General features: G+C 45.9%; 1 protein-coding gene across 2 annotated transcripts in view; it reads left to right on the forward strand.

The window, feature by feature from the left end:
- The window catches only part of Lamc1 (laminin subunit gamma 1), a 114,155-nt gene that overhangs the window by 55,979 nt on the left and 33,225 nt on the right, over positions 1 to 24,951 (forward strand). For both annotated transcript variants that reach the window (XM_059280345.1, XM_059280346.1), the window contains exons 2-4: positions 16,726 to 17,030; positions 21,814 to 21,944; positions 24,549 to 24,715. In XM_059280345.1, coding sequence (XP_059136328.1) covers positions 16,726 to 17,030; positions 21,814 to 21,944; positions 24,549 to 24,715 — 603 coding nt within the window. The remainder of the gene's footprint in view (positions 1 to 16,725; positions 17,031 to 21,813; positions 21,945 to 24,548; positions 24,716 to 24,951) is intronic.

A 24,951-nucleotide genomic window follows, 5' to 3' on the forward strand; every position in this document is an offset into this window, starting at 1 on the left:
CGGGTGACAGTCCTCCCTGACAGTGAAGAACGGACCCCAAGTACCGGGTGACAGTCCTCCCTGACAGTGAAGAACGGACCCCAAGTACCGGGTGACAGTCCTCCCTGACAGTGAAGAACGGACCCCAAGTACCGGGTGACAGTCCTCCCTGACAGTGAAGAACGGACCCCAAGTACCGGGTGACAGTCCTCCCTGACAGTGAAGAACGGACCCCAAGTACTGGTGACAGTCCTCCCCGACAGTGAAGAACTCCACGCTGCTACTCTGAAGGTGTGTCACATGTTCATTACTAAGGAGATCTGGACCCAGAGTCACTAACAAGAATGTAAAAGATTGATGTATGCAGGGTTAGAATACAGGGCCTCCAGAGGGTGCCATGCTCATTAACGGAATCTTTGCAATTTAGCTTTGGAGAAAAGAATATTTTCTTTGATACTATTAAAGACTGTCTTATACAAAGGTTTTAGTTATTTTTTTTTAACTGTTGTCTTTTTTTTAATCCCTTTAAAAGGAGTTTTGGAAAGATGTCACCACGCGTTATGTTCCTATACAGACAATATTTCATTGCAGAGTTCTAACTCGTCCAGTGTGGTAGATGACAACATTTCATTACAGAGTTCTAACTCGTCCAGTGTGGTAGATGACAACATTTCATTACAGAGTTCTAACCCGTCCAGTGTGGTAGATGAGTCAACTTACCAAGAGCACCTGGTTTGTGCCAAAGACAGTGCCCTGGGGATTGCCAAATGACATTTTCAAATCATGGGTTTCAATTCATTAATGTCACCAAATCAATTTAGTGATCTGCAGGCCAGCATTTTCTAACAGTGAAATGGAAAATAGAATAATAGACTGCATCACAAGACAGCGTTTTTTAAAAATTAAGCTTGAGTTTAGCTGTATCTGTTTGTTCAGGTTGCAATATGAAGTCTCTTTGCTCAGAGATGACTTAGAGATGACATCAAGACTGTATGTAGTAGGTGTCAGCACACATTGGAGAGTTGTAGGATATGGTTTGAGGACAGAAAATTAAGCACGAGTCGTCAGACTTTGGGATGCTTTGCAGTAACTTGCCTGGAGAGTTGGTGTTAGATGGAGTAACCTTCACGATTCTGCAGCTGAGGAGTGATATGGGTGCTCTGGAATACTTTCCATCTCCTCCCCATCTCAGGCAGCCATGGCGCTCCTAAGAGAGTTCTTCTAGGTGGTTTTCGGATACCAAGTCTCTGGCATCAGATCAAAGAGAGCTGGAAAGGGCTTTGGCAGTTCTCCAGGATGTAAATAGAAAGGTAGAACAGGTCCCATTGTGGGTGCGTGTGAATCAGCCCGTGCGGGAGAGCCAAGGTGCTGTCTGTTTGAAATATGTCAGAGGATGGATTTGAAGAGCATTTCTTGTTATCGTGCTGAATGTTTGCTCCCACCGTAGAGGGAAAGCAGATAAAAGGGCTCATTTTTTAGGTCCTGGCAACTACCTGAAACATGCTGTGTGGGTGATCTGTCCAGTGGCCTCTTTTCCCTCAGCATAGCCTCACTGAATCTGGTATATACCTAATTTGTAAATTTGGGGATTTATTAGGGAACATTTCTCATCTGTGGAAAGGGACATTTAATATTTAACTGCCTAAACCCAACTGGTCATTTTGATGAACTTCTACTTAGAAGTCTTGATTCTTTGTTGTAGCAGATTCCCATGGGTTGTAAATTGAGGCTATCCTAGGAATTTCTGCTTTTACTCCAAATCACTGGAAAAACTAAATGTGCGTGTGTCTAGGAGTACAAGGCTCCTTACCTCTGGCCTAGGGTGGTTGCATACAGCTTTGATATGTGATGGGAGGGTACCCTTTAACCACAAATGGGATAGCAAGTCTAAGCGCAGTCTGTGAGGAATGGGGGACTTTAAAGGGTGTGTGGAGAGTCACGCCTCTGCAGGGGTGAATGAAAAGTGAAGGGTGTATTCGTTATGCTTATGAAGGCATCTGATGACAATCTGTCCTTGTAGAGGGGATGCCAGCTGGCCGGGTATTTTCATGATGTAAATTGTCCATCCGCTCAGAAGAGCCAAAGGACAAGGAAGCCTTGTGTGAAAGACTGGATTCCTACCCAAAAGACAAGGGCGGGAGGTTCTCCTAGAGATCTGAATGAGATCTGCTCGCATTTTCCATTTTATTTGCAGTTTTGGACATGTCATTTTTCCCGCTCTCCCGCCTGTGATTCCTGTTGACGTCATTCATCAGTTTCTCTCCTTTCACTGCTACTGCTTGGGGCTGGGAAGGGCCGCACTGGAAAAACGGCGCCTCTTTTTCCAGAGGCATTGTTTTCCATGCCTTTCTGCTGCACTGCTTTGTTTTCATGAGCTGTATCAGTAAAAGGTATCATTCACATTTGAGTTTTGAAATGATAAGTTCTGTTTACTGCTCTTGTGCACGCTCATCAGCAAGAAATAAGTGGTTTTTCCTTCTGTGAGATAGTAAGTACTTCTAGGTTCCAAATTTAAATTGTCAGTAATCTTAGAAAATTCTAAATAAACTTCCACTTCTGGTATTTTGGTGATAATACCAGAAAAATTGAGATGTATCGCATCAGATTTTAAAACGGTGTGCCCCATAAGGAGAATAGTTGAAGTTTCAGTATAAACCCTTTTTGTTTGTTTGTTTGCTTGTTTTTAAGTTCATGGATTAAAAAACTATTTATTTTTAATTTTTTTCACATAATATATTTTGATCATATTTTTTGCATTTTTTTTCCTGGATCCCCTACTCACCTAACTTCTTGTTCTTTCTCTTAAAACCAAAGCCAAAATGCACATGCACACACGCATGCTCACACAAGCACGCACTCACTTGAAATCTGTTTTGTGTTGTCCAACAAGTAGTTCTGAGTTTGAGGCTTGCCCTGGAGTGTGGCTGATAGACCCAGCGTCACTGTTGAAGAACACTGATTTTTCCTCTCCCAGCAGCTATCAATTGCAAACCACTTCTTGGTTAGGGGTGGGGACGGGGACTTAGTTTTCACTTCCCCATCTCAGTGCTGGGATCTTGTCTGGTTTGAACCTGTGCAGGTTTTGTCTCTCCTGTCACAGTCTCTCTGAGTTCGTGTGTACATCGGTCCTGTTGTGTCTGGAAAATGTTTCCTTGGAGTCATCCACAACCTTGGGCTCTGCGCAGTCTTTCTGCCTCTTTCCCATGGAGCCTGAACCTTGATTCAGGGCTGGGTGCCCCTCGCTCTCTGCTCGTTCTTGTGGGGCTCTGTGTTAATTACCATCTACTGCAGTAAGGAGCTTCTCCGATGAGGATTGAGCAATGCACTGATCTATAAGTATAATAACAGAACATTAGGAGTCATTTTATTGCCACATTCATTTAGCAGAATAATAGTGGTAGGTTTCCCCCTAGGGCCCATGAAAACTTTGTTTTTATATTCTTGGATTTCTTAAATCATCCGTCAGTCACATAGTAGATAGTTTAGGCTTTGTTGGCCATATAGTGTTTCCCATATATCTCTGCTCTAGTAGCCACTTAGTAGCTGGGGATGGTGTGTATGCGAGTAGGCATGGTTCCATTCCAGAGAAGCTTTTCTTTTTTCTTTTTTTTTTTTTTTTTTTTTTTTTTTTTTTTTGAGACAGGGTTTCTCTGTGTAGCTTTGCGCCTTTTCCTGGATCTCGCTCTGTAGACCAGGCTGGCCTCGAACTCACAAAGATCCGCCTGGCTCTGCCTCCCGAGTGCTGGGATTAAAGGCGTGCGCCACCACCGCCCGGCCCAGAGAAGCTTTTCTTTAGAGAAATAGACAAGCTCCAGATAATCTCCAGGGTATATCAGCTCCGACTTAGACTCTAAACTTACCTACAAGGAGCATCCCCATGCTGAGTCTGATAATAGGTGATGTCAGTGATGCTTCTAAAATGAGAAGAATATCCTCCCTACAGGTCAGTGTGAGTGCCGTGAAATAACTGAAAATCAGTTGCAGGTCTGGACTCCAGAATGTTATACATCTTCAACCTCCTGTTTTCTCCACCCCCACCTCCACCAATCATCCTTCCCCTCCCTGTTCCCTTTCTCTTAACCCCTCCACTCCTTCCTCCTGGGTTATCTGCACGAGCATCATACACTTTGCTCTTAAACCTCCCCAATATATTTCTTTCTTTTTTAAAATAAACATCTGAAATTGCTTCTTTGAAAAGTCAATATTTCCACACTGGTCTAAACCAGCAGAATGTAGCAAACACCCTGCCTGAAAATGCCAACACTACCCAGCAGAGACTGGGATTAAACAAGTCTAGGCTTTTAGACAAAGGAAAAAACTGTTTTCTTACCTGTTGGAGTGTTCTGAAACCGAAGTTAACTCTTTACTTCTGTGTCTGTTCCGTCCTGTTGAGAATTGCTGATGTTCTTATATGTGTGTTACATATTAGCAATTTAGGGGCTTGGGGTGGGGAGAGGAGCTTGAGGGCATGAGAAATTTAACCAATGTTTGTATGTAAAGGATACCATCATGAAATTTTAGTATTTCATTTTCTAAACATCAAATGTGTATTTTTATTGGCCTAGGAAGTACAGCCTTGAGGAAATTGACTTGGGAATAAGATGTGGTGGAGGTTGCCTTCAGCTGGTCTCGTCAGCCCAAGCTGTAGATACTGAGTAACCAGCCCCTGTTGCCCTTACCACTGTATTTGTCTGTAGTTGGATACTTGCTGGACACTCTGCCTTGAAAGTGGCCTGTGAAAGTCAAGGGTTGGCCTCGTTCATTCTACAGTGTAGCGCCACATTCAGATACCCCTTTCTGTCTAACCCATTTAAAGTGTGAGAACCAAGATGAAAGGCTTAGTGGACATGTTAGACTTGTTTCTGAGGCAGTGGTAAAATGCCCCACAGGCAGATTAGGGGGAGAGAGGGTTTATTTAAGCTCACAGTTCCAGGCTGTAGTTCATCGTAGCCAGCGAGACAAGTGGCAGGTTTTGAAGTGACTAGTTCTGTCTGCAGTCAAGAGCAGACAGAGAATGATGAGTGAATTCATGCTTGCACATGCTCAGTTCAGTCTCTCCTTTTTATTCAGCGTAGGACCTAGCTCATGAACTGGTGCTGCCCACATGCAGAATGGGCCCCGGCCCATCAATTAACTAGGTTAGGAAAATCCCTCCTAGGCACACTCTCAGCCAACTTAACACAGGTAGTTCCTCACAGAGACTTCCTTCAAAGGTGATTCTAGAGCACAAGAAGGAAGGAAGTAGTTCTCAAACATAATTGCTTATAAAAGTCATGGTGTGTTTAAAAAAAAAAAAAGTACAGATTTTGGAAGTAAGATGAAGTTTCTAGAAATGATACTTAAGAATTTGCCTTTTTTAGAAGTTTTCTGGGTGATATTGCCAGTTTGGTGCCTTACTCAGGGCCAGTATATGGAAAGTACTGTAGCCAGAAAGTACAGACACAGGCCGAATGGAATGGAAAGGCCTCTCTGGAGGGAGTGCTTGGAGGTTTTGATCTGCTTGGCTCAGTATTAAGAGTACCTTCTGCTCTTGCAGGGGACCCGGATTTTCTCAGCACCTACATGGTGGCTCACAACTATCTTCTGATGCCTGGGGGCCTCTACATACACAAGGTGTACATTCACACACATAAAGTTAAATAGTTTTTTGAAGTCACTTACAGTGACCCTGAAATGTCTATTAGTCCTTTCTCTCCTTGGGAGTCTTTGCTGTCCCCCTGGGCTTCACTCTAGGGCCAGGGCGAGTCTGTTGGTCTCGCTCTAGTACATCTGCCACAGGAGAACTTCCTGTCCCTTGAAACAGCAGCCACACCGAGTCATTCCATCAGCACAAGACATGCCGTCTTCTGGCCTTGTTACAGGCAGTTTCTGGACAAGGAGGCGACTCAGGTAAAGGTGCTTGCTGTTTGGAACACACGTAGTGGAAGGTGAAAACCAACAGCTGTCCTGACAGCAGACAGACAGACAGACACACACAGACACACACACATGTTAACACAATTAACACAAATGTTAATTTTTTTTAAGGAAGTTTGTTCTTAGTTCTTTCTTTTCCTATTCAGCAAAATTGCTTGGAAATTGTCCTTATGCTGGCTTCGATCCGTACTCCATCCCGCCCAGCTCCACCCAACCCAGCCCAACATTCTTTGTTGTTTTTAACTAGAGGCTTCCAGGTTGTGAAATCCAGTGGCCAGTGCTCAGTCACCATCTTTCTGATCTTTCAGAAATATTTGACTCCAGGTGATTTCTCTTAGTGAAAAACATACCAATTGGTTATCCAAATGTTCAGCCCTGAAACCATTTACAGGGTGTATTTATGAATTTATATGTATTTAAGAACATGCGCACGCACGCATGCACGCATGCACGCACAATGTAACAACAATTAATGAAAAAGAGGCCATAAATTTGGAAGAGAACAAGGGAGGGTTTGGAGAGAGGAAAAGGAAGAGGGAAATGATGTAATTATATTATAATCTCAAAAAAGTCTCCTTTTCTTTAGTTGCTATTTCTCACGAGTCTTCTTTGCTGGGTCTTTATTTCCCCTATATCTGAATGTTGTGATGTCCCAAGTCCCAGTGTTCATCTGTCCCCATATTTATATCTATTTACAGACATTTTTGTCTAACTCCATGGCTCTGAATATTGATTGTTGATGCCTTCCAGATTTTTCTCTCCTGCCTATACTTCTCCCTCAACTCCAGACTTGTTCTTTCTTTCTGTGGTAATGGAGTTTGAACCCAGGGCCTCATTCAAGGCAGGAAAGCACTTTGCCACAGAGCTACAGCCCAGCTCCAGAGTTTTGTGTATTAATTGCTCACTTGACGTTTCCATCAGGTGTTTCGTGGGCACCACAAACGCATACCCATCCCTAGTGCCCAGCTTCCTCAGTCTACCCCTGCAATTGTTTCAGTAAACATCAGGTTTGTCTTCCCAGTTCCGTAAGCCAAAGCATATGCCTCATCTAGTCAGTCAGTGAGACTCACCTGCTCACCCCTCAGAGTATGTCTGCAGTCGGTCCCTGCTTGTCACTGCCGCCGTGAACCAAGCTGCTGTCGTCTCCTGCCCGGGTTATTGCGGCCCCTCCACCACCAGCTTTACTTTTCCAGCCCAGCTAGATAGTGTTTTGCTGGTAAAGCAGCCCAAGTAGCAGCCGGGGACTAGTGAGATGACTCGGTGGTCAGAGGCACTTCCGCCCAAGCCTGTCAACTTAAGTTCGAGCCCAGATCCCACAGAGTTGTCCTCTGACCTCCACATGTATACTATAGTATGCATATACCTACATTCACACACACAAAATATAAATAAATACAACTTAAAAGTGGCAGAGCATGTACTTTTAGGCACAAAATTCTCCAGTAGATTTTCACCTCGTTTGTAGTAAGAACCAGGTCTTCTCAGTGGCCTCCAAAGTCCTTAGCCTTGTCCTCCAATACTTTCCACCTGACTCATACTGACCTCCTGACCACTCCCTAAAGCTTGCTGGCAGGCTCAGGGTATTTGCATTTGTCCTGAGAATGCTCCTCGTCCAGGTGTTACAGTGTTTCACTTAAGGGCTGGGCTGGCATATCACCATATCTGTGTTAGCAGGTCACCTCTGATAGTGCAATGCTACATAGCATTCCTCCTTCCATACTTTCTGTCATCTGACATGTAACAGTGTGTGTGTGTGTGTGTGTGTGTGTGTGTGTGTGTGTGTGTGTGTCTGGATATGTGTGAGTACTCAGGTTTGTGCATGTGTGTACTTGTGGAGGCTGGAATTCACCATCAGATATCATTCCTGAGGAGCGGTACATCTGTTTTTTGAGACAGGATCCCTCACTGGCATCTGGGACTTGCTGATTGGACTAGGCTGGGGGGACTAACAAGTGCCAGGGGTCAGCTTGTCTCTGCCTTCACAGCATTGGGATTTTGTAAGCACATGCCCCCATGTTTGGCCTTTTATGTGGGTGCTGGAGATCTAACTCAGGTCCTTATACTTTCATGGCAAGCACTGGCCAAGTCATCCCGTCAGTCACCTCATTGTTATTTTTATATCCCATCCCTTGCTCAACCCTGCGTCCTACTAGTTTGTAGACTCCTTGTTTGGCACCACATGTATCTTATTTTCTGCTGTAGCCTCGTTCTTAGAATGTTGACTAGCTGGCACATATTAATGTTCAATAAATATGTGTTGAGTGAATGGAAGAATTTGTATCTATGCAGTTATCAGGACTAGTGAGGGCTGTTGTCTGTTGACCCAGTGGGTAGCTATGGTAAGAAGTTAATGGGCAATCATGAAAACGGCAGTAGCCATTTTGTAGTGAGCCATGTGTGGTTTTGTAGGAATTTATCTACAAATAAAATAAAATAGAAGATACAAGTAGAACATGCTAGTGGGAATGGAAAGGGGGCATGTTCATTAGGAGCTACAGGAACTAAACAGTGAAAGGTATTCTTCCAAACAAAAGATTAGAATATTCTCAGTAGTTTGTCCGTGAGCTTTAGGGTAATTAATTGACTTAGTAAGTAACTGATGAAGAAATAAAGCTGCAGTATGTAGCCTTCTGTGGCTTCGTGCGATGTGGGGAGGGATAGAGTTGGTCTTGGTCTGTACTACACTGCTATCCTAGGATGTTAGAACCGTCTTTACAATCAGACTGTTTTCTCATGATTCTTTTACCAATACTCCTGTGCAGATTAGATAGTACAGAGCAGTAAAGACCTTCCCCCAAATGCTGATGTCTTCTTCTTTCCCACAGTTTTACATGTTCAAGTAGTTTGACTTCTGCAGCATATGTATTCCTGTCTTCTTGCTTACTTTCTTTCCATAATAAATGTAATCATTTGCCTTCTCGGTCTGCCTCCCCTCATGTCAGCCGGTTCCCACAGCTAGAACTTGACTTAGCAGAGTGAGGAGATATTTTTTTTTCCTGAATGTGGATGAGTGGGAGGAAAGTCTGGCCTCATTCCTTTAGCTTAGCTCAAGGATTTCAGGCATGTTGTGACCCACTAGCCTGAATCAGGGCTGGTATTAAGCCTTGTAAGCATGAGGTTCTGGTTAATAAGCCCTGTTGCCAGTTCTTGGCTTGGACTTTGACGTGGTAATCTTATCTCTTTTGGTGAAGATATAACATGAAGTGGCAGAGGTATCCAGATTAGGATAAATGTACCTGAGGTTTTCTGACGGGAAAATGTCAGCCTCTAATGGTAATTTGAACCTGTTTTAAATGACCTTCCAAGCATGCTTGACATTCTAGTATTTAGTTAAGAATTCTTTTTGTCCATGCAATGGCTATCTGACGAACGTGGCCACATTTATTAACCGGGTTGAGTCACATTAGCTTGGCCTTTCAGTTTGCTGAAAAATATGTAGCATTTGGGGAATCTGGTCTTTGGCAGTACAGGTGGAAATATTTTGTTTGTTCAAAGTGTACCAGGTGGTATTTGGGGGGTATTAGGGAGAGAGTAGAATTGTGTCCTTTACCAAAACTTAAGTTTGATACTTTATGGAAAGGTCAAATTCCTTGAAATTGTGAGGTTTTTGTCTCCAGAACTGTGTCATCTGCTTCAAAGCATGTTCTTCTCTTTAGCTTCATACTGACCATTGTTTTTACAAATAGCTTTTGATAGATAGAGTCTTACTAGCTTTTACAAAGAAATGTAAATCATCTATCTCCCTGTATTTGGGCTTTCCATTTAGAGTGTCTGTGGCACAGTATAGCACAAATGTGAAAGGAAGTGTGTGCTGTGTGTACACACATTGGAAAATATGACTGTCGAAAGCTTTGCATTTGAGAGGAGACACTTTCTCAAATCAGAGGCTCCCTTGTATTCATTATAACGAGTTTAGTTGACAATTACTGTTTGCTGGAAAACGGTAAAGGTGGTCGTCCACGTTTGTAAATTGTGGTCACTTAAGTGTACTTTCTGCAGGTCTGTGCCCTTTCCTGGTGGCATTTGGCTGCCTGACAAAGGGCAAGACCATGACCAGTCACTGAAATGTAAGGGAAAGAAATGAGTTGCCCCTGTTCGGTCCCTCTTCCCTGCCTATCTCTCTTTCAGCATTCTATTTACAAGATGATGTTCAAGGCCGTGGGAAGCACCTAGTTCTGCACTCAGGCCCTCAGGAGTGAGTTTTCGGTAGGAGGGATGACTCTGCTGAACTCGCTCTGGTCACCTCGGCACATCCTGGATATGCTTAACTGTTAGTGATGTCTGGTCTGCTCGAAGATCCCAAACCCAGCACTGGCTTGGCTCTGGGCTCTCTGGATTGGGGCGGCTGATTGGTGCAGTCATCTCTAGGGTGGAGCAATGACAGCTGGTATACAGCTGGACATGTTGTCCTGGGAACTCTGTGCTAACCACACTGCAAACGTTTTCAAACAGTTGCATTCTGTGTCTACTGTTTGTGTTAACTGTTTGGAGAGCCCTAGATAGTAGCCTAAACATACAGCATTTCTAATTGACTTTGTTCTCCGACTTTATGAGGGTTGTACTCTTAAGTCTGACTTCAGGGAGAGTGCTCGTTTTCGGATTGCCGGAGAGTCAGCCTAGAAGTACAACAGTGAGCTGGTCTTTAGAGGGCACTTGTTTTGTTCTGATTCAAGCCACGGAAGGCATTTTGGAATCCTGGAAAGTTCTGTATGGCCATTGTCATTCATCACTAAACTGTAAAGGCAGTTGTTTCACAAGGTCCTCATGGAATTCTTCTGAACCACACATAACAGAGAGCCATTTATGTTCTCCAGCAGTCCGTGTTTGCATCCAATTCTAAGACAGGAAGAGCTTCTCCCTACTCAAAGAGATTAGAAATACTTTACCACGTAGGAGGCTGGAGCAGAATTCCTTGGCTTGGCCCCGCTGGAAGCATGGCTGGGTTCTCATTGTTCAGGCAGCCCCCTCCTCTCCACTCATTCCTTCAGGACTGTAGGATTCAAAGCAGAAAATATTAATTGATTTCGAGTGCTCCATTCTCAACATCTGCACTTGAATTTTTTTGTTTAAGGAAGGAATGTGGCAGGGCGGGAAGAGGGCCAGTAGAAAACTCAGAGCCGAGAACTTTCTGCAGGGTGTGTGTATATTATGGTTGTCTTCTTGTGCCCGAACAGGAGGTGATGTGTCCAGAATTGCACTTACAGTTTCCTAAACCATTTGACATGGCTTCTGTACCTTAAATCCGTACCATCTAGTTTGGCTTGCTCCCATGACAAAATGAGAGTATGGCAGGGTCGCTGGATTGGAAATCGGAGAACCTGGTCTATCCACCTACCAATTAATTAGCTCTTCCTTTTCAAGTGTGGAATGATAAGATGGGCCGATAGGAGGCTGGAAGTGTGGTGAGATGGAGGGCAGGCAGGAGGAAGGTGAGACGGACTTGGAGGCACCCAAGTGTAGCACACAAGTTCGGTTTTCCAGTTCTCCATCATCCATGATCATCGTAATTTCAGGTAACACATGATGGTATACCCTGGCCCTCCATTCCATTTCTTGATGGTGTCTGCCGTGTGTGTGTGTGTGTGTGTGTGTGTGTGTGTGTGTGTGTGTGTGTGTATGTGTGTGTTGCTGAAGCTTGAGCCCAGGGCCTTTGCATGCTAAGCAGAGGTCCCACTGCAGAGCTATGCCCAGAACTCTTTGGGGCGCGTGGTCTTACCGTGTAGCTCAGGATCTTTATGCCTCGTCCTGAGTTTGGGATTGTAAGGTTGCACATCACACTGGGTAGGTTTCTTTGTGGTCCAAACTGGATTCTAAATTCCTTGAAGCAACTTAAATTTCTTGTCTCTTTGTCCTTCAGGTACATTAGTAAAAAGGGTGCCCTAGGCTGCTGGAGGAAATAACACCTCTGCAGAGATCTCTGTACAGAGCTGTGACCTTCTACCCTCTTCTCAGTGGCCAGTCTTTGCCCAAGAAAGCTACTTTTGGGGGTCAGGGGACTGGTCTTCAAGTGCCTATTAAAGCGTCTTAAGTGGGCCAGTGAGATGGCCCAGTGTGTAAAAGTACTTGCTCTAGCAGCCTGCTAAGCTGAGTTCAATACTTGGAACCCAGAGAGAACTGACTCCCAAAATGTGCCCTCTGACCGCCACAGGTGGTCTCATGCATAATAATAATAATAAGTTTAAAAAATAAATGTTTCTGAGTTTTTCAGGTATTTCCCACTCACTCAGCTTCCTCAACTGGCTTTGCCTCCTACCGTGAGTGCAGGCACCCTTGATTGTCACTACAGAGGGAGAATATTATCAGAACTCTTTCAGTTTTGTCCTTCACAAAGTTGCTTGAATTTCTAAGTCGACAGAGCTAGGAGGCAGGTCAGTCCAGCCCCCAACCCCAGCCAGTCCCCAGCCAGCACCGAGTCCTGATTTTTGTTTTGCATCCTATGTCTTCGGCCTTTCCCCCTGTGGACCCCAGCATGGTAGTGTTACATATGTACTCTTTGTCCTACTTAAAGGCAAAAAAGGAAAAAAAAGAAACTTGCTTCGGTGCCCCGCGCCCCCAGCCTCCTCCCCGTCCGCTGCTGCTTCGCCACTGTGCTAACCGGCAGACCACACTCCCTGCTCTAGTCCACTCTTCCCCTCAGTCCCAGGCCTGTCAGCCCTGCCCCTGCAGCTCCTCTGAATGCACGCTAAACTTCGTGGCTTGCTGCCAGTGGACATTTTTTTAGGCATTGTCTTATTTGACACTTGACCCTTAGCACATTTGTGTGCATGTATATATCTACATCATGCTTGTGGTGGGCGGAACCCTTGTAGGTTAGTGTGTACACATTAAGTGTGCCTAGGGTGGATATCAGGTGTTCTCGATCACTTTTCCACCTTTTTTCTTTTCTTTTAAAAAAGATGATTAGGTCTGTGTCTGTGTGATTGTATGCCACATGTGTGTGAATGCCTGAGGGAGCCAGGAGAAAGCTGGGGTCCCCTGGAGCTGGCAGTTGTAAGCCACGTGATACGGGTCCAAGGAACCACTCAGGTCCACTGGAAGAGCAGGAAGTACTCTTAATGGCTGGGCCACCTCTCCAGCCTCTCTCTCTTCTGCTTTGAGACGGGTCTTTCACTGACCCTGGGGCTCACTGGTAGACTGGACTGAGTGGCCAGCACCCCCCAGGGATCCTCCTGTTCCCACTTTCATAGCACTGGGATTACAGGTGCACAGAGATATACCCGGCTTTTGATGTGGGAGCTGGGGCTGTGACCTCAGGTCCCCATGCTTGAGCAGAAGGCGCTCTTACTAACTTTGCCGCCTCCCCAGCCAATCGCTTAGCAGACTTTAATACTATTGCTGGTCCCTCCTCAGAACCTTTTTTCCTGGTTCCTGCCCTCCCTGGTCCCTTCTGCGCTGTGTGTTGTCATCTCTTCTGTCTGTGCTTTAGACCTGGGTGCCCCTCAGGATGGTCATGAAAACTGGCTCTTAATGCAACATGCTTATGGTGGGCAGAACACTTGCTCCTTGGTTTCTACCTGCTCCTTAAGGTTTCAGTATCTACATACTAAGAGGTCCTAAGTCTTTATGTCTAACTTAGATGCTTCTGGTCCTTCAGGCCACTCACATCCTGTTTCCTTATAGAAATTTCCTCCCGTCTAGGTGACCTGCAGGTACTCCAAATCTAGTGTACCTGAGATGAATTCATCCCCCTCTTATAATCCTGCTTATCTCATGCTGTCTCAGTGCCGGGGGGTGGGGTAGGGGCACTGTTTTCCATTTGGTGGGTTTTTATTTTGTTTGTTTTGTTTTTCCCTGAGACAAGATTTCTCTATGTAACAGTCCTGGCTGTTCCGGAACTCACTCTGTAGACCAGGCTGACCTCAAACTCACAGAGATCCGCCTGCCTCTGCCTCCCGAGTACTGGGATTAAAGGCATGCGCCACCACTGTCCAGCTCTTTAATGGCTTTTAAGCTAGAAAATGAAATGTTATTCCTGATCTTCCACTTCACGGGATGGGTAGAGCAGGGTCCGAGGAGAGAAGGTCTTTAAGCAGCTCCCGACTCACTCTTCTACCGCCATGCCTCTGTCGATGTCGTCTCCCTGTGCTTCACTTAGTTTATTGTCTGTTTCATGTTTGGTCTGCCATCTTTCCTGGAACGTTAGCACGTTTTAAGAAGCCGTCCTTGGGCTGGGCATGGTGGTGCACGCCTTTAATCCCAGCACTCTGAGCAGACGCAGGTGGATCTCCGAGTTGGAGGCCGGCGTGGTCTTTATTGTGAGTTACAGGACAGCCAGGGCTATGGTAAGAGGCCCTGTCTCAGAACAAACAAACGAAGAAGTTGTCCTCCATTCGTATCCCTTCTAATCTCCACACTGGCCATAAAGTCCGACCTGACCATGCCTTTCCCGGGGTAAGTCCTTCACTGGGGGCTGTTGACCTTGTGTTGAAACTGTTCTCAGCTCCAGCTAGCCTTTGTAGTTGTAGCTACTACACGACTCCCCTTCCTCCGGTGACCACCGTCTGTCATACACACCCCTTCATCAGCCAAGCCACCGTTTGTGTGTGTCATTAACCTAAGCATTTCTTGGTTTGGAAGTAGATGCCACTTCCCACAGCAAACACTGACAAACCTGGGTGAGGTGGCTTTCCTCCGTGCTCCTCAGATGCGATGCTCCTCCCTCGCCATACGACCCCACTAGGAACTGCCCTCCTGTGGCCGCAGTGGTTGGACAGTGTGAGCAAGTCACTACAGTGCTCCTTCCCTCTTCCCTGTGACCAAGCTGAGAGAGAAAGGCCGCTCAGCTGTGAGGCTCTGAGCTCAGCTGGAAGCCAGCAAGCCTCCTCCGAGTTTATTGAGAGCAGTGGGGCGCTCTGGAGGTTTTGCTGCTATGGCCACACTGTGGCCTCCTGTGCAGACTTATTTCAGAAGGTATCTGCTATAGGTCAGGCTGCTAAAAAGCAGTGAGATGTCAGGAAGGTAGGGAGAGAAGGAAAGTCAAAGCAATGTGCAATCCACAGATTAGTGAGTAAGCCGTGAGCACTCCACGCCACCTACTCCTGTGCAAAATCAACTGTTTGCCTGGCTGGAATGTCTTCGATAGGAAGTTTCTGGAATGCCGTGGATACTATACAACAATCTCACCCTCATTCTGAAGTGATGGCTTGCCATTTTTTGACAGCAGAGACAATGGTTCTCTCAGCAAAGCTGAGTGAGCTGTCGTGTGTGAACTGTGTCTGGGAAAAAATGCCGTACCTCACCTGAGGGAAGGTCTGTACTTGTGTAGCTCTTGGTGAGTGTACTTACTCAGTAGCCCCTGGGCCAGTTAGGGCCTTGTATGAATGGGTCCAGACCCTCGGTTCAACAGTTTTCTTCATAAACTGTTTTAATATTGCTTCACACCTCATAGAACTTTCTAATGGGTCAAGGGTGTGCAAGAGTGGATGGGGCGGGATTGTTCTCACCTTTACAAACGAGAAACCGCTACAGCAGAAAGCAGACAGCTACTGAGTAAAGGAGCCAAGGCTGAAGGCAGGCCCCACAACGCCAGGCCTGTGTTCTTTTTGCATACTTCAGCTTTGTTTAAGTTCGGTTGTGTTAAGTTATTAGAGTACTGCGTGTGTGTGTGTGTGTGTGTGTGTGTGTGTGTGTGTGTGTGTGTGTCTCAGGCCGGGGGTGGGGGTGGGGTGCAGGTACTAAATCTCTTCTATGACTTGGACCAGTTGAGAAAGTCAGTTTTAGTGTGGATAAAGCTGTGTCGGAGGATATGACCTGGACTCACAGTAGAGGTCTCTTCCCCAGCATCTGAGAGGGCAGGAGTCCCTGTTCTGCACAGGAGAAGATCACAGTTTTTTGTTGTTGTTGTTTTTTCTAAGCAGTGATTCACTTGTGGGGAGTACATGCAAGCTCCTTGAGAGCAAAGATTCGTTTCTGTACACACCCCGTGCCAGTGTATCGCACAGGACTGAATGTGGAGTTGAGCTCAACAGATACGTGTTGACGTGGCTGTGGTCACCGTGTGTCTCTGGTCTAACGCAGAAGTAGCAAAGCATGCCCGTTGTAAAGGATAGGCCTGATGAGTGCACGGATGGTGATTGAATGGTTGCATGGTGTCTGAGGACATGCCATCCCAACCGTTGGCCACACTGTGGCTGTGCAGGGACCCACCTGACCCAGTGACTCTGCTTCTAGAGGGCAGGCAGCCCACTGACTCCGCCTTCTGCCCTTGGCTGCTCAGAGCGACTTCTCATGTGTTCTCCTGTGAACGTCTTCGGATATGACCTCTTCAAGATGCCTTCTCTTTCTCCTTCTAGCTCTTGGTTGAGCTTCTGAATGAGGATTTCCCCTTTCCTGTTCATGTCCCAAACACTCTGCTTCCCACCGGGTAGACAAGTGAGTAGTTCTGAGGACAATCTTCCTGCACCAGGAGAAGTGCTGTAGTTCATAAAAAGTCAGGTGTTTTAAAGTATTGAAAGTGCCCAGGAGACCCATTTCAAAGGTCCTCATGTTTTTTTTTTTAATATCTTTTAATTAAGCATTCATTGAAGCAGCAGCATTAAGAATAGGTGAACTTTTTATTTAGTTTTATTGTAAAATTCATTAGTCCTGAACTTCTATCACAAATTTTCACACCCAATGTTAAGAGGCCAACTGTACTTTGTCTAATGCTGGGAAATGTGCAATTTCCAGGTTTAGAATAGCCCAGCAGGCCCGACCACTGTGGTTAGTGTACTGAGGTCTTCGAGGTCTAATGCTGGGCCCTCCTCATCCAGCCCCAGACCCAGTTAGGAATAGGGGCATTTCTCATCTTCATCCACACGACTTAAGGACTCTGATGTGTTTGTTCCCTAGGAAAGGCTTTTGACATCACCTACGTGCGCCTCAAGTTCCACACCAGCCGCCCAGAGAGCTTCGCCGTTTATAAGCGCACTCGGGAGGATGGGCCCTGGATCCCTTACCAGTACTACAGTGGTTCCTGTGAGAATACCTACTCAAAGGCCAACCGAGGCTTCATCAGGACAGGAGGGGACGAGCAGCAGGCTTTGTGTACTGACGAGTTCAGTGACATTTCCCCCCTCACCGGGGGCAACGTGGCCTTTTCCACCCTGGAAGGAAGGCCAAGTGCTTACAACTTTGACAACAGCCCCGTGCTGCAGGTAGGCACTCCCAGGGTGGTGTGGGAGCAGCGTCCTCCCCTGACTAAGGATGCAAATTATCCATGTGACCCGTCACACAGGCGGCTGGATTCTCTGCTGTTCTCCTGTGTGTTATCTCTGCGTTTTCTTCCCACTGCCTGGGTGACGTTGGTTCTATATCTTTTCCACTTGAAAACATGGCCCAGAGTTTAACCTCTACAAAACAAAAACAAGCAAACACACACTTTAATTTGGGGGCGTTATTTGAGACAAGGTCTGAAGTGGCCCACTTATGCAGTTGAGGATGGCCTTGAACTAACTCCTGACCCTCCAGCTTCTAAGTGCTAAGATTAAGGGTGTACACCGCCACACTCAGCTACTTTGGAAATTTTATTAACGATGAACAGTTCTAACTTCAGTCTCTACTTGAGGAGGGAACTTTTCACTTCTGACTTTTTCAGAAGATATTGGTATAGGACTGGGAAAATGACTCAGTTTGTAGACTGTTTAATTTTCAGTACCTCCTAAGCCAGGAGAGGTGGAGGCAGGAAGGTCAGAAATTTAAGATCATCTTCAGCTCTGCCACAGGTTCAAGGCCAGCTTGGAATACATGAGATGCTGTCTTAAAAGATTTCTTTTTTTTACATTTAAAAAATTAGTGTGTGTGTGTGTGTGTGTGTGTGTGTGTGTGTGTGTGTGTGTGTGTGTGTAAGCACAAGAGCTTATGTATGTAGGTCAGAGGAAAAGAACTAATGGAAGCTGGTTCTTTCCTTCTACCCTGTGGAGCCCAGAGATTGAACTGAGGCCATTTGGTTTGGTGGCAGGTGTCTTTACCTGCTGAACCTTCTTACTGGCCTGCCCCTTCCCAAGTAAGTAAAGTTAGATATTTGAAACAATCTCCCCATTTTTCTTGTATCCTATCTTAACTGCTCCTTGATTTGACAAAGGAAAAGGTGTATTTTTTAAATTAGCCATGGGGAACAGCTGACGTAAGATATTTAAGTACTTAAGAATGCCTCCCTTCCTTCCCACACAAGGACATTTTGTCTGTGCTGTTGATTGTGATTATGAGAAAGCTTTTTCTTTACCTGAGAAGTTGAGTTCTAGAGACGGGATATCTGTTAGGCCAACTTGGTACTGTGCTTAAGCATCAAGTTAAAAACCTTCCCCTGTCTAACAGTAGAGCGAATCAAAAGTTTCTCTCATCAATTCCATGCACATTCCTTATACCCCCTCATATGGAGCCTCTGTGTGTGGCTCAGGTTTAAACTTTCCACATGTCTGGCTGTGTGATTATGGCAGAGTGGGGATCCCTGTATCATTCTTAGTATGGTGATACAGACACTGATGTCACACCGATTTAGATGGTGATGTTAGTATCTAAATGGGGCAGTCTATATATATTCAGTGACCGGGGAGAGAAGGAAGGACTCGCTGTGACTTTGCAAATGCTGTGCCCATTTCATGACAACTTAGTGGAAACCTCTGTTTCTCTGGGCTTTCCACTTCTGGATTCTCAGTCTTTTTCTCTAGAATTTATTATAATTACTAGTCTTTTACATTTATTAATTCTGTATGTGTATGTGAGAGCACAACGTGTACACTGTACTACCCACATGAGGGTCAGAGGATAACATGCAAGTCCTACCATGTTGGCTCTGGGGATTGAACTCAGGTCATCGGGCTTGGCAGCAAGCACCCCTACCCCCTAGCCATCTTGCCAGCCCTGTCGTTTATTCTTATGTTCAGGGCACTTTCTGATTGGGTGATACAGGTTTAGGCAGAGCCACCGATGAGAACATGTTTTTCTGCGTGTCCAGTCCCCACCCGTGTGTTCTTTTAGGCTGTCAGGGTGGTGACTATGGAAGTACATCCAGGTGTTCTCCAAGGCCTTTCAGACGAGTTCCTGGTGACGCGGGGAACATGAACAGCAGAGAATAGCTGTAGACGAATTTCTAAACAGTCTTATTAAATAAGAAACATAGAGCCAAATACAGAGGTAATAGCCAAAGAGATCAGAGAACTAGTGAAGAGTCACGACTACCATATCTTACCACCTCGCTGCTGTCGCTTCCCCAGAGAGAGCTTCTTCCTGTGTAGCTTGTGTTTTTATTGCCTTCCTGTTCTGCCTTCTCATTGGCTCTAAGCCCAGCCACATGACTTCCTCGTCACTGCCTGTCTATACAGACCTCCAGGTCTCTATGGTTGGTACTAGGATTAAAGGCTCGTGTGTGTGTGTGTGTGTGTGTGTGTGTGTGTGTGTGTGTGTGTGTGTGTGTCCTTGACCACACCGAGACTCTGCCTGCCATGTGATCGGGATTAAGGGTGTGTGCTACCACCACCTGACTGCTGTTTAAGGCTGTGTGACCTTGCTGTGTGACCTCTGATCTCCAGGCAAACTTTATTATTAATATACAAATAAAATCACATTTCAGCACAATTAAAATATCGCCACAAATAGCTGATTCAGATAGATGGTGAAATAGCTAAACGCTGAAAGAAAGCCTTAGAAAAGGCCGTGTAGCAGACACCCGCCAGCCTTGACTCTTTGTTCAGTTGATTGTATTTCCTGTCCTGGAGAGGCTGTAGTGGGACCATTAGGAAAGCGTGGTTTTCTGGCTCCTTGGCTTGCTGCATGCCCCCAGCCTGTCTTGAGCAGCTCCCCAGCAGTCATAGAAACTAGTGAGACTCTGGTAAGAACGCTTTGGGTGTCTGAATAATTCGGTGAGTTCGTTTCATTGTGCAGGAGCTTTAATTATGTGTGTCTGGCTATAACAGCTCTGGCTCTCATAGCTCGGGGCCAAGTCGGGTGAGCAGATTTGACTTCTAGCTGATAAGAGGAAACTGCTTTCTCCCAGATGGCGGAGGGGAAGGTCTCCGGCTCCGCTGGCTGAGTACCGGCCTGTACTGGTTTGCAGTTCTTAGCCTCTGTTATACACTGTTGTGCTGTAACGCAGCAAGCATGTTCTCAGCTGTAGATGGCTGAGCAGCATTCTGATGTCTAGATGTATTAAGTCTTTTAGCTCTTGTAACTCTGTTAGTTGGCTATTTTTATTATCTTCCTATTTACAGATGAGGAGTCAGAGCTCAGAAAGGGCGTAAATTGTCCCACCTCGCAGTTTTAAGTGGCAGAGCTGAGATTCGGACTCAGTTCAGTATAGATATGATGCCTTAGTGGCACCCTGTGAGCTTTCCATCTCCTTTGTAGAGGGGAGCTGTGGTAAAGATGAAGCCTGGAGAAGGTATCATAAGCATTAGGCAGAGGTGTGTTTAGCTATTTGCGTTATGGACAACTAACAGATTCCTGCCGTTGTGGCCATGAGTGGGAGTTGTTATTGAGTTCCAAGATTGGATACGGTGAAATCATCATCTTCTCCTTTCTAATTATACTGAAGCTTCATGGAGATTAGTTTTTTATGAGCGCTCTCTGTTGCCAGGTGTTTGGCATAGCTTAAGGCGGCACTGCTTTATCAGGAGTGCGCCTACTGGTCTGAGAGCCTCTGGAAGCATAGATGCCGCTGTCAGCCCCACCTCCCACCCCTGCTTGTTACAGAGGTGAGGGTGATTCTGACTCTTAGTCCCTAAGTCAGTCCCCTGGACTGGAGGAGAAGTGCTCTCTTTGGTCTGGGCTCCTTCACCAGGCAGGTCAACTGAGGCTGAGTCTTTCTTTTCCCCTGGGGTCTCCCATGTTCAGGAGACCAGTGAGGGCAAGTCCCGGAACATAAATAGTCCTTATCAAGCCTCTGTGTGTGTCATATTGACTGATGTCCCCTCTGCCAAAACCAGAGTCAGCATGGAAGGAAACTGTACAGGGTGTGGTGGGCTGGGTCATTGGGATCGTTATGACAGCAGCGTGCCACACATGTAAGCATCTGATAAAGTCAGCTCAGTGAAAGGGCATTTATTATAATGATATGATATGATATGATATGATATAATATATCTCGTAAGGGCTTAGATAACAGCAAACTCAGGGTAGTGGCGCAGCCTTGGTTCCCATTGCTCTGTATGATACACCTTTCAACTTGACCAGACGTGGATTCGCTCACTCTGTGCCGAGCCTGATGGACGCTGCACTGAGCAGAATGGACACAGATTGCCTACCCTTCTGCTAACTTTAACCGGGTACTGGAGGCAGTGTGAGATCATAAGTCAATGGAGTGGGATAATTTTAAGATTGTCCAGGGAAGACCTAACAGAGGTGATATCGTAGCAAAGGTGACGACCAACACAGCTGCATTTGGTTGGCTCGGGTCAGTGCACGTACACACACACACACACACACACACACACACACACACACACACACGTACGTACGTACGTTACCTTGTGGTTAGGTCTCTGCCTGCCCCACACCAGTGCAGTTCAGGCCTAGGAGCCAGAACTAGACGGTACAAAGTGTGCAAGGGGACACGTGTGCTAGAATGAGTGTGGCGGGTGTGTGATCTGAGCTGGCACTGCTGGCCGCCTTTCACTTGTAGACTGAGAAGGGAGGGAGGAGTAGGAGAGTTCTGCCGCTCGCTCCCTGGGCTTTTGGGTGTGGGTTTCACACAGTCACCTGAGGAGGAAGCCGGCAGGGTCCTCACCTGTGGAAACTCACAAGTGGTGATGCGGCTGTTAACTGTGGAAGAGCCAAGGAGGAGTCTATGGGGACCTGAAGTTTGTAGTTCAGTAGTTCAGTGATTTAGCAAAAGAGGTCTAGGTTAGCATCTGGACTATTTGGAAGATGTTGTCAAATGTCTTTCTCATCTTCAGCCCCTCTGCTTCTCTCTATGTGTTTGTTTGTTTGTTTTTCCTTCTGCAGGAGTGGGTAACTGCTACTGACATCAGAGTAACACTCAATCGCCTAAACACTTTTGGAGATGAAGTGTTTAACGACCCCAAAGTTCTCAAGTCCTATTATTATGCAATCTCAGACTTCGCTGTGGGCGGCAGGTGAGTGAACTATGATTGGAACTTTGATGTGGAACTCTTTATGACTTTATTAGCATTTAGGGACCATGTGGATCTGGAAAGACAAGCTACTATGTAGGAATATTTTTCTTATCAGATCTTCTTATTCTGGAAGCTAAGCAATTGGGTTTTCTCAAACCTTATTAAGTCCACACTCATTGATCATTTAAGTACAGTAATCTATTACTATTAATCCAGTAAGAGATTCTGCAGAGCTGTTGCCTAAGGGAGAAGCCTTGACCTAGGATCTTATAAATGAGTTAAGAGCAATTCGTTAATATATAAAAATTCAAATGTAGGTTGAGCATCCCTAATCCACAAACTCAAGATGTTCTAGTTGGCTTTCTGTTTTCGTGATAAACACCATGACCAAAAGCAAGTTGGGAGAGGAAAAGGCTTATTTATCTTAACAACTCTCCGATCACAGTCTATCAGTGAGGGAAGTCCGAGCAGACATTCCAGCAGCGCAGGAGCCTGGAGGCAGGAACTGAACCTCGGCTACGGAAGAGTGCTGTTTACTAGGTAGTTCCCCATGGCTTGCTCAGCCTGCTTTCTTACACAGTCCGGGACCACCTTTGCAGGGATACCACTGCCTCCAGTGGCTGGGCCCGCCCCCATCAGCTATCAGTCATTAATCAAGAAATGCCCACAGGTCAGTCTGATGGAGAGATTGTCTCATTTGAGGGTCCCTCTTCCCAGATGCCCCATGCTTATGCCAAGTCGATAGAAAAACGAACTGCACACAAAACTTGAAATTTTCTGGTGCTCAGGTGACATCACAGTTAGACAGTCAAGATGCTGGTCCCCTGGCTGTTGTTGGTTTCGCTCCCAAGATATAGCAGTCTGCTTTTGAAAAAGATCCAGAATCCAAAAACTTCCGTTCCCAAGCACTTAGGGAGGGGTGCTCAGCTTGTGCTAGTGCAACCACGTATTCTAAAGAAAGACGTCATGAATTAAGTAACAGGTCGGATCTGGATGGGTGTTAAAGGAAGGGTAGGATTTGGGTAAAGAGGGAAGATGTGTGGATTGAGTGCAGGAGGGTGGATATGTATCAGCAGAAATTCAGAGAGTGTAATCCTGCTTGATGGGAATAAAATCTCAGCAGAACTATAAACCAGAAAGATGGATTTATGGTCAGAGGTGACAGGCTGAGAATCATGGACTTTCCCCCTTGTATTAGCCCATGAGATCTCTAGAGCAGAAAAATTATTTTTGTATCTGGTGTTCCTGGCATGCTTGGTGAGATTGGTTTGAAATGCAACCAGTGAGAAATTGGAGAGTGTTTGGAGTAAGGATATATGTCATAACTGGGTTTGGAAGATGATGTCTGGAGAGAGCGAGTACAGTGATGCATAGTTATGAAGACGCCAGGAGGCCCATTACTTTATCTGCTGACCTGCAGAATCAATTCAGAAAGATGTTTAAGGTGAGTGTGCAAACAGGGTAAAGGTACAGTGTGGTTGATGGAGTTTTCATTCCTGCTTTGATGCTGTGTAATCTGGATATTAAACAACAAACACCTGACATTAGGCTGCTTACAGATCAAAAGGGATGCAGAGATGCATTTTACCGTGAAAGGGAAATTACCAGCTCTTTAGTCTAATGATCAGGAGAACAGTGGTACCATTAATAAATTTAGAAAATGGGCCACCCTGGAGGAGATGATGCACTTAGTCATAGACATGCAGAGTTTTAGGTTATGGGAGACCTTTAAGTTTGTACGACCACCAAGGACAGGGGCCTTGGAGAAGGAGGGAACGGGGTTCTGAAGTGAGACTCCTCTCTGCACATGAAGATGAGTTCAGCGTGCACGGGTACTTTCAGTTGAGTGCCTGAAGCTATGGGATTGCTGTCTTTAAGGAAGCAAGTGGGAGAAATGCCTCTGCTCAGCCACATTCACATCTCTGTGTTTCCTTGGATCCTGAGTTCATTACCATACCTTCATCTAGGGGATCCTTCGGCGGCCCTCGCCCCCAGAGAGCCCAAGGGACTAATCTGTCTACTGGACATCTATAAGGAACGAGGTATCAAAGTCAGTGTCTCAGTTCCTTCAGTGGGAAGCATTAATCATGAGGGTGAATTATTGCCTGTGTATTAACGGTGTTCTGTTCAGTCCTGTGTGCAGAGATTGAGCAATTCCCAGTGACTCTGAGAGAGGCTTTATCATGGTCTGTTTTACAGGTGAGGTTCAGGCACACTGTAAGCGGTGGGAAGGGTTCCAAACCCAGGTGGCCTGGTGTCAGACTTCATGCTAGTCTTAGCCATTGTCTTCTGCTGTTTCCTGACGATCTTCACTTCAGGAAACATCCTGCTGGAGTTCTTGGGAACTATTAGGGGCTTTCTTCTGTGTAGTTAATGTTCCATCCTGGGGGTTTTCAGGGGTGTGTGTGTGTGTGTGTGTGTGTGTGTGTGTGTGTGTGTGTGTGTTTCAACTTATCCTGGCTAAGTTCCTCAGTTTATACTTTTGAATGGTAACATTCAAAGAATTCTTACGTTGCTTTTGGTTTTCCGTGTCACTCCCTCTGCACTGTTTCTAGGCCCTCACAGTGGTTCCATTCTTGACCACCCCTTCTCTTTCCTCTCCAGGTGTAAGTGTAATGGACATGCCAGTGAGTGTGTAAAGAATGAATTTGACAAGCTGGTGTGCAATTGCAAACACAACACCTATGGAGTGGACTGTGAAAAGTGCCTGCCTTTCTTCAATGACCGGCCGTGGAGGAGGGCCACAGCCGAGAGCGCCAGCGAATGCCTACGTGAGTGCCCCTGGCGTCCTCTGCCCATTGGGCTGAAGGACTGCAGCTGGAGGAAGGGATGGGTGCCTTCCTCACTGATGGAAACTCGGAAAGTCACTGCTCCTGCAGAGCAGGGGGCTAAACTACACTCCATCAGAGGAAAATGATGGACAAAGGATGCTGGTTGTGAATAAACCCAGCTGGTTTTGTTTCCTTCATGAACATCAGCTAGGAAGCAGAATCACCAAGGAGTTTGC

Source organism: Peromyscus eremicus, chromosome 15 (genome assembly GCF_949786415.1).
Source record: "Peromyscus eremicus chromosome 15, PerEre_H2_v1, whole genome shotgun sequence".
NCBI lineage: Eukaryota > Metazoa > Chordata > Mammalia > Rodentia > Cricetidae > Peromyscus > Peromyscus eremicus.